Source organism: Hydractinia symbiolongicarpus, chromosome 8 (genome assembly GCF_029227915.1).
Source record: "Hydractinia symbiolongicarpus strain clone_291-10 chromosome 8, HSymV2.1, whole genome shotgun sequence".
Lineage (NCBI taxonomy): Eukaryota > Metazoa > Cnidaria > Hydrozoa > Anthoathecata > Hydractiniidae > Hydractinia > Hydractinia symbiolongicarpus.
The window spans coordinates 25,245,685-25,257,897 of record NC_079882.1 but is presented as its reverse complement, the minus strand read 5'-3'; the positions used below and the strand labels follow the sequence as shown (position 1 = coordinate 25,257,897).

The 12,213-nt window shown below is 30.9% G+C and overlaps 1 protein-coding gene across 1 annotated transcript; it reads right to left on the bottom strand.

Annotated features, from left to right (window-relative positions):
- Positions 1-1,423: 1,423 nt before the first annotated feature.
- On the bottom strand, positions 1,424-12,125 carry LOC130654635 (uncharacterized). The gene is made up of 12 exons (XM_057457249.1): positions 12,102-12,125; positions 9,290-9,668; positions 9,101-9,205; positions 6,930-6,974; positions 5,707-6,645; positions 4,331-4,506; positions 3,747-4,037; positions 3,378-3,602; positions 3,029-3,069; positions 2,893-2,947; positions 1,990-2,048; positions 1,424-1,905 (listed from the first exon to the last, which is right to left on the bottom strand). Exons 2-12 carry the CDS (start codon positions 9,665-9,667, stop codon positions 1,529-1,531), a joined length of 2,691 nt encoding a protein of 896 aa, XP_057313232.1. The 5' UTR covers position 9,668; positions 12,102-12,125; the 3' UTR covers positions 1,424-1,528.
- Between the last annotated feature and the right edge of the window lie 88 nt (positions 12,126-12,213).

Below are 12,213 nucleotides of genomic sequence, written 5' to 3'. Positions count from 1 at the left end.
GTGTGAAAGTTTCTACCAGTGATTCTGTTCCAGTGATATTAGGCTGGGTGAAGGTAACCTTTTAGATTGACATGATTTGGGTGTTTGAGTATAATTTAGATATGTTTCCGTACAAATCGTGACTTGATTAAATTATTGGGATCACGAAATTTTGCAAGTTGTTGTTATTGAAAATTGTTCGAATTTATTTTGAGTCCTTTTTGTCCTGAATTTTTGCGTACATGACGTTACATGGTGCAGAGTGTAATGTACGATTAGACCATCTAGGATTAAGAGTTCCGTACCGAATGGAGTGCCTGTACAAACGAAACGGAGCATATCCGATGTACGAAACAGAGTGATACATTTCGATGCAAAAAGTGAAATAATTTTACTTCGATACTGAAACGGCATCGTGTGAACAAAAGCTTCTAAAAAATAGCAACATTAAACGGTAAGCAAACTCTCAATTCTACACTTGATGTATTAACTACAATATGATAAATTGCAGTCTGCGCCACATAATGACGAGCTAAATAGTTTATAAAAGGGCGGAAGAAATAAAGATCGAAATATAGAAATAAAGTAATAATAAATAAATAATATAGAAAAAAAGGTAAAATTCTCTTTTAAGCGCTGCAGTGCTTATTAGACCCTTCTGCTATCAAAAGCAGCACGTATCAAAAAGGACGGCGCTTATTTCAAAGTTTCAGTTTAGAGTATATTATTAAAGAGCGTAAAAATCGTAGGTTTATGCTCAGGTAACAATTATACGATGTATCAGGGTCCTATCCGCAAACGTGTGTAATTGATGTATAAAAAAACATAAGTTTTTAGTCCTGTGTATTTTGATTTTTCGAAAAGGTATAAGATTATTAGTTTTAAATATCGATGTCTTACCACTCACAATATACACGGTTCTATATATATACGGAAACGGTTCATTCGCTTCTTATATATCAAGTTCCTTAATAAAATGGATTCTTCTCAGAGAAATTAGCTTTTTTCACTTTAAATAGAAAAAAAAATAAGGAAGCTTGGTGTGTTTGTTGAAGCATTGTATAAGTAAACGATGCTAGAAAGAACTTTTGTAGGGGAGCCTGATGAAAACTTGATTTATAAGCCCAACTATAAATAATGATTTCACGTGTCTTTATACTTGTTAACAAAATCTTTTTCACACCAACAAAGGTAGATGGAACAACCTTACCTTAAATCAGAAAAAAATTATTTAAGGACAATAGATGCTTGTCATGTACCAAGCATTTGCTAAACGAACATAGATTGGAATTGATAGGATCCTAAAACATCTCCCTGCTTAACGTTTAGTTTTTAGTACACATAAAATTAGTACGTTTCAAGTAATCCCACCAGCTTCTGCCTCCTCTTGAAATAGAGGCAACAACTCCAATGGAATAAAAAATGAAAATAAATACAAATAATAAAACGCAAGGGATATATATTCGATTAAAAAAAAAAAAAAACTAGAAAAGTTATATAAACATATACATAAATATTTGTTTAAAAAATGTAGAAAATTGTGTTTACATTACGGATTTTTTCTGCTACTTTCTAAAAATACAGATTTGATTTTGTCTCGATAAACCAAACCTGCATCACTGTTGTAAAATTCTTTAAATTTGTCAAAAAATTCTTTATGTTCAGTTTTAGGTATGTTTGACAGCTCAATTGGAAGTTTTAAACGTCCAACAATATCTTCAAATGTTCTTCTTCGTTCATAGAGTTCTGTATCCAACGTATGATCTGCCACCATCAGCTTCTCAGTTCTATGTGTTACTACTGTCTGCTTTGCTTTTATTCTTTTCAACTTCAGTTTCATGTTGGGTAGCTGATACTTGATTTCGTCGTTATTTCGTTGCAACAATTTCACCTCATTATATAGAGAAGGAAATTCCACTAGCATGTCTAAAATGTTGTAAATCAGTTATCGCAGAGTTACAAAAATGATTACAAAATGCGAGGTTTTAAATCAACTGAAAAGCGACTTACCTTTTACCGAATAAACCTTTGGAATATTTTCAGATACAGAAGTACTGTCGCATTTAGACCTAAAAATCAATTTACTCTTGTGGTAAAAGGAACACGTTTTTAACAGGATATTTAAAACTTTTTTTCTACTCAGTGAATTAACTGTCTTTTCTCTCGTACTTGCAAGGGACTAGAAAATTAGTTCCAGATAAAGGAAGTTTGAACAAAGAAGGGATACAAGAGGAAATACTCCAGGAAGTATTTGTTCGAGATAGGAAGATGCTCGGGCTAGATGCTAAAGTTTCGAGATACAACCGGTGTACTGTATTTCCACTGATCTAGTCCTAATTGGTCCACACAGCGAGAAAACGAAAACATAAAGTCAAATGCCGGAACAGACACTAGGGTAACTTCTGTCATAAAATTGAAACGTTGGTAGGATGTTATAAAATGTTCTAGAAAGATACTTAAAAATTGTGAAATAAAGTGCTCCAAGTTTTTTTTTTGTTTTTTTTTTTTGGTCTTCGAAAAGCTTCGTTTCCAATAAAACCTTGAATTGTTGTGCGATTGTTGTAGAGATGAAATAATTCTATCTCTACAATATGTGTATATCTTTGTGCAGCTCTCTTGTGTCGTCACTTTGTTCAATACGCGTTAAAAACCATATCATATGGAAGAGAAAAGGACAACAACAACGTCGGCAACAACACACGAAAACCGCAACAGCAGATGCACTAAATAAACAACGACAACAACAACAACAAAAAGCGCAAAAAAAAACACAACAAGACAAAGACAACGGCAAAAGAAAACAAACAAACACACGGAAACCACGGAAACCAAATAAACAACAACAGCAAATTCACCGATAAAAACAACAACAACAACCGCAGCATACAAACTTCTTAAACTATGTTTACTTACTGTGGTGCATTATTTTGCTGGTTTCTATTGGAATTCGAAGTATGAAATCCAGAATCTATAAGGTGTGTTTTAAAGTTTAAAATAGGGAGAATCAAGTTTTGACAATTTGAAATGTGTTAATAAAACAAGTATGTACCTGTTTGAGCGCTAACTGAAATTCCTGGACAAGTCAACACACTAAAAACAATTATCAACCATTTTTACGTTTTTATATTGTACTTTTTCTATAAAATTTCACGAATAGCGAAATTCGCGAAAATTTCTGACATTAAAGCGCCTTAGTAAAGTAAATTTGAAAAAAAAAGCAATAAATAAGTAACAGGCCTGGATCGACCTGTCCAAAAGACATAAAGCTTAAAGATTAGACTTTTTGCAAACACCAATTCAGGCAAAGTTTGCGGAAAACTTAAGTAAAAATCTAATTGAAAATAAAATTAAAAGAATGCTCGATGAAATATAAAGGCACAAAAACAGAAATTCGTTACCTCCGATGAGTCGTGTATTTTCCGGACTTGTGACCCTTTCCGTCACAACCTTGAACAGGACATTGTTTTTCTTGATCTTTAGAAAGTTTTGGACATGTTAAAAGAGAATCATGCGTTTTTTGATCGGTAAGTACACTGCCAGAACTATCGCAACCCGGTACAGGACATTTATTTGACCCAGCTGCCTCTTTTTTTAAACGGTCTGCAAGTGGACATGCAAACAAACTAAAAATACACAATAGATGGGATTAAAAAGTATATTTTAAGCACCAGGTACTAACAATGTTGCTAAGAACCTTACGTTAAAATAAATCATACAGTTGGGACGATAGGAAAATATTATTCTGTTGGGAAAGAATTAAAAATAACCTTCTATGTCTAGGGAATTTCTTATTGTTATGTCCTTTGCCATCGCATCCAGGAAACGGACATCTGGTCTTCTCTCGTTTCGCAGATCGGCTAGAATTTTCAGGTATAACACAATTCTCTTCTTTAGTATTACACCGATCTATAGAATTTTGTTCCGTTGGTTGAATTGGAAATTCGGGTGATAGTGGAAATTTGAAGACACTTTCCGTTGAAGGAGACGAGCACAGAGAAGAAGGCTCACTTTTTACTTCCCTTTTTACGTTCTTCTGAGCTTTTGGACAACCGTGAATACTAAAACAAGAAAAGGAAAAGACATAATCGTTAAAGTTTTATCTATTTTTCTTATATCAAGAGATCCCAGTTTATAGAGACTTTGTTGCCTTTCTATTCTGGTCTGTAAATTGTACAAAAATCTAAAAAAAATTGACACACTATTTTTTATCACATAGATTTAAAAAATGTTAAATATTTTTATCTATAAATTCGAGCGAATTTCACATTCCGCTTGTACTATTATGAAGGCGTAGGCCCAACCTATACATTATGAAAAAATAAAAAAAACCGTCCCTATGTAGGCAACCAACCTCCTGTGGTGTAAATATCTCCCATTAACATGCCCCTTGCCATCACAGTCAGGTGTTGTGCAATGAACCTCATTGATCGAATCCATTGCTGCATAATTTTTAGGTGACTTTCTCTCCCTTCTTTCTCTTCTATTGCGTGCTGTTACACTTTCGTGACAATGCTTGATGATAGTACCCTAAATAAAAAGAAACAAATAATAATTTATACTGAAGATGTAAGTATACTTACGAAAAGCTTCGTTTTTAAATTTAATAAATACATATATTTTAAACATTTCGTATTAATAAATATTTACTATGGCAAAGAAGAAACTACTCAAATAATAACTTAAATGACATAAACTGAATAAATTATGGAATTTAGTCAGTTGTAGTAAAAATTAACTTGGGAAAGCCGATGCATATGCTCCAGATATGCTTATATACAGTAAATGGGTCAAATTCTAAGTTGCAAGAGCAGGAATTTTTTGAAAAAAAAGACGAAAACTTTTTTTTTCAGAGAAAAACTTAAATAATTTCTGCTTTTACAAATAAACAAAACATTCAGTCAGAGAAACGAATTTCAAATATTTAAAACGATTGGTGCAGTTTTTAGAAATGATTTTTTGTCATTGTTAGCTGATTTTTCTCTGCCATTACTTTAGTTCACACATGTTTAAAGTAATCATTGTGAAAATCATCTTCTTTGAGATTGTTTTTCTTACACATCGAAACTACATCTTCATGATTTTATGATTTAATCGAGTTCGTATTTTCACAACAGAAATACGAATTGTTTCAACACAAATAAGATTCTAACATACATGAGCATACATGGCGTGAAAAAAGGACAAAATTATAAAATGGGTATTGAATGATAAAAGTGTAAAATTTTAAAAGAAAAGCCAGTCATTCCTAAAGATTTTAAAGCAAGAAATTATCCAGTATATTTTAAAAGGAAGACCAACAACTCAAAATTAAGTTGTCAACCTTATTTTTTTAACTAATAAAAAATATAAGACGTCTGATTTTAAACCCAAAATTCTTTACCAAGTTTTTAAAGACTACAGGGGGTATTCCAGTATAAACACAGCTATTGTAAAATATACCAACGTGAAACTTGATTAAATCATATTGCTAATTTTGTTTATACTGTTGGTAATAAGAACAGATGCTTGTGTCACTCACAAACCGAAATTGGTTATAAGGTCATGTTAGCTGATTTTAATCGGTGTTCTTCCCGAGTGATGGAGAGAAAACTGTTCAGTTATCTAAGGACGCTTTAATGTGTTTTAATTGGTTTCTAAGATTGGAAGTTTAGCCTGTCAATAAATTATTAATTAACGACAAACAAAGGCTGATATATAAAGATAAAGCAAAAAAATGAACTTTCTTACCAATCTCATTTCTCTTGTAGTTTCAGATGGTAAGCATTCTCTGCAACAGTAAAATTTTTGTGTAAATATTATTGCATATCTTGTTTGAAATATGCTACCACATTTGAAACAAGGCATTGTCGAACCAAGTTTAGCCAGTGCTGATTTAGAAGGGGACAGATTATCAATTAATTCAGCATTAATTCCTCCGACATCACTCTGATTTTGCTCAAGGTATGTGTTTTCACATGGAGTGGAAGTTTCTCCATTTGTATCTCCCAATAAGGAGGAATCTAAATCTGGTTTTGATTCTTGTGTATCACTCACAAAGGAAGTATCTAGGGATTCACCACAAGGCTCCTCTTGGCAAGCAGATTTTTTTCGTTTATAGGGCTCGTCATTTTTAAGTTTAGCAAGTCGTTTTCTCTTACTTCTTCTTACATCATTATCTCCATCAATGTTATTAGATAAACTACTTGATGTATCAAAAACTTGCTCCTGTTTCTTATCTGGCATTGTTTCAATCCACTTTACAGAAGCAATATCATTGTTTCTTGTTGGTTTATGATTATTAGTTTTAACATGCTCTGTGTTTTTATTGTTTAGATTTTGATCTTGTTTGACAGGTGTACATCTGACAGCAGAAACAGTCAAAGCATTTGATAACGTTGCTGATGGTCTAGTAACTGATGTTTTTATGTTAGGAAGGTTCAACAATTGAACAACTCGGACATTACTAAGCGGTATTGCTTTTTGATTCTCACAAATATTACCAACAGAAACTTTTGTAAGAGAAACTAAATTTACTGGTCGTACCACGATGGAATTGTTGATGTTACCATTTGGTTTAGTAGGATCTTTCTCAATAAAATTTTGCAACGACTTGAATATATTTCTATTTGCAGGTTGAACATTGATAGAAAATAGTTGGTCAGCTACTTTTAACACTCTTTGTGATTCCTAAAACAAATTTAATTTATATACTTTGAAACAGTTTGACTAGATTAAGGAAATAAAATTGAGCTTCATGAAGTTAAAAGAACAGCGTATTAATTATATCCTGCAACTTTTATTTTTGTGGAACGAAATTAAGAAAATAGCACAAAGTAGGCTTATTTATGAAGATACATGTGAAAAAAGGTGAGTATATAACAGGGGTGCATAACAATTAAATGCACAATCTTTAAGGATTTTTCTTATACCTAACTAGGTGTTAAAATGATGTTACTACATTAACGACAAACCTTTTCATCGACAACAATCTTGCTTTTTCTAGATGACATGTTTCTCTACAAACAAAACACCAGAATCAACTAGAATTTAATTTTTTGTATCTTTTTCTATTTATTCTTAAACAGAAACAATTAAAATATTAGTGACTTATAAATATATATTTATGAGTGTTTAAATGCACACATATATAGATCTTCTTCCTACAGTACTCTGGTTTGTATTGCCCATAGTTAGTTCACCATTTACCTATGTGCCTTTTCTGGTCAGCAGCATATTTTTTGGTCAGCAGTCTTGCTAGTATTTAAGCTGCAGTTGCCTCATGGTTTTCCTTTTCAGTTCTAGCAGTTTATATATACCTCTATGTTTTCACATATTTTACGTTGTGAGCTATGCTATGTATATATATATTTTGTTCACGCTTATTAATATTATATAGAGATGTGTTATTACCTTGGCTTTGTTGTTGCTTATATTATATATGTGTTCTACTTTCATTTCATGCTTGTATATATTTTCAGCTATTACTATATATAAATGTTTTGTAACTTTTGTCCTATCTACAGCAATAGAACTGTACTCTACAATGATGAGTTTTTATGTGTGAGTTTAAATACAATATAAACTGTTTTGTCTATCTATACCAAGAAATATGACCCAAGATTGTAAGGTCGATACACTGATTAAGGGTAATAATTCTCGGAAAAGAAAGATAAAACAGTGTATATTGTATTTATTAACTGATAGGTATTTTGTTTTGGTTTGTAGAAACCAGAATTATTATCTAAAAACTTAGTTGCAAAAAGGTTGTAAAAACCAGGTTTTGATAAAGAGAGAAAACGTTCAAACGTTGAATTCCATTGTATCAATTTTTTAAATACACGTACCGAAATTTGGTTGCTATGCGGTTAAAGGTTGTATCATGCTGTATAAAGCCTGTAGTGAAGGCTTTTTAGCTAACCAAAGTGGGTATTAGAAAGGAGTGGTTATGTTTATTAAATTTAAATATAAGCACCTGGTGATTTCTCAAAAAAAAAATTTTCTTTATGTTATCAAATGATTTTTAAAATAATATTCTACACCTAATCCGTGCAATTTATCAATGCAGTATAAGTAAATACAAATTTATACTCTCCACAGATAATACACAAATATCTTTGGAATTCTATGAAATTTCTCAAGCAAAAGTATTAGTAAATACTAAGTGAGTTAAAATTGTCCAAAATAATAAAACCAATGTTAAAGTTAGCTTCATTGGATCAACTGTAACTTATATTAAAAATAACAGTCTATTTCTTCTTCTACTTATACTTTGTCAGTTATAGGTGTATTCTTATTAAAATGCTTATTTCTAGAATACTATTTAAATTATATAACAAGTGCACCAATGGGAATAAAAAATAAGGTAATGTCATTTTCAATTTAATTTTTGAAGCCACTTTGATGTAATCCAATGGCATTACAACGTTATAATTTGGCCCTCACTGAAATGAAGTACAACAACAATTTTGACCGTATAAAAATATAATTTGTAAGCTAATTCCTATGCTTTAAATACACGAACGTAATGAAAGTATCAACACATTACAAAACTAACACTGAAGAACATTTCTAGCAACCCTTCATTTTTATGTATTATTTCAATAACATTGAACAACATCAAAATATCACAATAATATTTCCAGTACTGTCAGGTTTTTTATAAATACTTCAAGTTAATAATATACTTTTAGGTCCATCAACCTGCTACCTGGAAAAGCTACCTAAAAGTTCTGTAGCTAGCTAAAATATTGTAATATTATGAAATTTACACATGAAATTCCAGGACATCTTTAATACAATTTAACATTGGCTTGGGTAAGTTAATAGGGGGTAAATTGTTCATTTTTACAGTCAACTGTTGCATAACCGATATTAGATTTATACATGTGAATTAGAACTAGAAAAATAAAACACCCACTTCTGCTTCAAGCATGCATGGAGATGAGCAAGTGTGATTGCAAAGCCAGAAAAACAGGACAGGTCTGGAAATGACCTTTTTAAATAAAAACTGCAATTACTTGTTCCATCACTATAACTTATTATTACTTATGCAAAAATAATAATTAACAACAGTAATTAATCCAAAAATTAAACTAAAGATATATAATACTTATAAATATATGAATAGTGCAAAGAAACTAACCATGTTTTTTTCATCTTTATTTTTTTGTTTATTATTGGCCATAATGGATTCTTCACAATTCGTTATGGAGGTTTTATCGTAACTATCTAGTATTTTTTTAACAAACTAAAATACCAAACAATACCAAAGTGGTTATAACAAATTAAATATGCAATAAAATTATCAAATACAAAAAGGTCACAATCATACCTCTTTCCGCTCAATTTTTTCAGAATTTAACACACTTTCGGGAGTTCTTCCATCCATGTTGATTTCGTCGAATATTTTGTGTTCAAATATTGTAGGCACAGCACCTGGCACCAATGTTTTCCTACGTTGTTCTATACCAAGTAGTTTTGCTTGCGAGTTTTTTTCAAAACATAGTGGATGAAAGTGGTCTTCACAAAGTGTTTTACTTGCAGTAAACTTAAAATCTTTAAACTCAAAATCTCTACCAATATTATGGAGCCATCTAATACTACGTTGCAACTCTTCTTCATTTATTGGTTTTGGGATTTGAAAAAAACTTTTTTTAATTGGCAATTTCCCAGTTGTTTGATGACATCCACGTGCTAAACAAGTGGGCATTCTAAAAAGGAATTAATTATAATTATTATTAAGGACCGGATACACTTGTATAATATCACTGAAATATACCTTATAATATCAATATAATTTCTTAAAATATGTTTAAAATATGGTTATAATTTCTTATAATATAGCTATAAATGTATAATTTCAACATCTGGCATGTGTATCATAACCCCGTAATTTGCTGCATGGCTATAATATCTGAATGTGCTTATAACTGTTAAATACTGGAATTTTTTTCACTGTTCATAATTTTTATGACTATTAATTCCCTAAATTTATTAGAATGGCTCTAAAACTCAGGGGTGACATTTTTTTTAAAAGAACTGGTATGTTGTAAGGCTTCCGATTCAAAATACATGGAAGAACAATAACATGTAAAAACAGAAGAAATGAAACAACTCTTGTTAAATAAAATTAGCACAGCAACATTATAGACAACTAATTGTGCTACTCGTCATAAAAAATTAATTTGTGTTACAGTTAATGAAGATGTTTTTCAGTTTCATTGGTATCAAGAAACAAGATTATTATGTTGTCCTTGCTGGAAAGCTAATATTTTTAGATTTCAGAAAATCTATGTAGGAAAGTCTAAAGTCACAGGGTACTTCTTGGTGCTAAAAATCATGGGACAAAGTCATGGGACAAAGCACTGTTCATTATTTCTGTTTGTTGCGTGAAATGAATCTAAACTTTGTCTGTGCCAGCATTTTTTTTTATTATGAAAAAATGTTAATATGGAAACTTTTATCCTGTAATGTTGAAGTTTTTATTTGTTTTTTTCCGTAAACAAACCAAATCCTGTTTTCTAATTTTCACTTGGCTTGTAAAAAAACATTTCACAATTGAAATAATTCTAAGAATTTCTTGACACCAAAATAGGTATATATTGTTTATATCAAGGAAATAATACTATAAACAATGCAAGTTTCAAATGTACCAATTCGTTAAGCATAATTACCTTTGTGGGGGCACTTAATAGATCAGAGTATATTACAACAGAAATAAAAAGCTGACTTTCCAACAGGATACATCCACAGGGTCATAAAACCTAGAAAGAAAATAATCGTTTTGATCCCTCCCAAATTTTTCGAAAAGAAAAGAAGTCCTGTTTTTTGGTCAAAATTCCATGTTGTGAATGAAATGAACAAAATATATGGATCAAGCAAAACTACTTTCATAAACAATATTCTCTGTACTCATCAAATTTTCAATATATATTTTAGTAATTTAATAACTTTTAAAGAAATTTGCAGAACTTACCCCATAGTGCAATTTTACAGAAATTAATTTTGCAAATATTATATGCATTTTTAAAATAATAATTTTATAATAACACAAACCTCAGATTTTGCTAAAAAACAGCTTCAGGCTTAAATTGTTGTTTTTGAAACTAAGAACAAACCAAGTAAGAAATTTTGCCACAAAATAAGAAAAATCCAACATGTAAACTCTTTTGTAGTTTTTTTCAAAATAACAATTATTGGCTTGATTGGTAATGAACACAAATATAGAGCTTTATTAGTATCAAAGACACTCATTCTTAAAATAAACACATTAAATTCAGAGAAATTTTTAGAAAAAATCATAAATAACAAAATGAGGCTGAATAAAAGTGTGGAGTTGTGCTTTTACTATTAAGAACTAAATAAGAAAAAATCAGGCTGAAAAAGGCCAGCCTTAGGCCGGATGTTATTAGTTGTTATTAAAAAAAAAGTGTGTAGAGTATAAAATCACAAAACATTCTGCATTTTTGTCCTAAAGCACAACCTGTCACTGAGTAAAATTGCCTAAAAATTGTTGCCACACTTTTTTTTGAAAACTTGGACCTTCTTAAACAATTTCATGGATAAAAAGGAACCAGGGTGTATTGCTGGTTTAAAAAAGTGTTTAAAAATGTGTCCTGGGGGGATAGCTAGTGCCAGCTTGGATTTGCCTTGTAATAGTTTCAGCTAAATCTCATGTGAAAAAGGATGATTGATTGGAAAATTTTTATGATGATTAAGATAGAGAAGAAAGTAGCTCCCCTTTTTTGTGGCCTGTTCACATTTGTAGCTTCTGTAGTAACTTCCAACTACCTTTAGCCTTAGACTTAAAGGGTTAAAGGATTTTAAAAAGACTGTAAGGAATATTTTGGGGTCTGGAAACTAAATGGGTCTGGGTATAGCTATTTTAGGTGCTTCTCAATAATTCTAAAAGAAAAAAACGAAAGAAAATAGCCAAAAAAGAGCATTTGCACAGTTTTGCATAGTTTTTCATAATGCATTTAGTTTTTTATAACCATTCCTTCAAACATATATAGCTAAAAGCATGTAACCAACCTGATATACAAATGCAGATTTTTTACTGTTGTTATTTAGCATACAACTAACCAGTTGCATCACTATGTGTCTGCATAATCTATCGTGATAAAAATAAAATGAATTTTAACCTGAATGTAATAACAATTAATGATGGAATAAAATCTTAGGCACAACAAAACAAACCTTGTGCCTCACAGCCTCACTATTTTGCATTTCATATTAAAAAAGGCCTGATGGTGG

What these genes read in the sequence shown, in the direction of transcription:
- LOC130654635 (XM_057457249.1), bottom strand. Translation starts at nt 9,667, where the DNA reads ATGCCCACTTGTTTAGCACGTGGATGTCATCAAACAACTGGGAAATTG. An exon ending in AAATTCCCTAGACATAGAAG is followed by an intron (nt 3,603 to 3,746) that starts GTTATTTTTAAT and finishes GTGTATTTTTAG; the next exon opens with TTTGTTTGCATGTCCACTTG. An exon ending in AAATACACGACTCATCGGAG is followed by an intron (nt 3,070 to 3,377) that starts GTAACGAATTTC and finishes AATTGTTTTTAG; the next exon opens with TGTGTTGACTTGTCCAGGAA.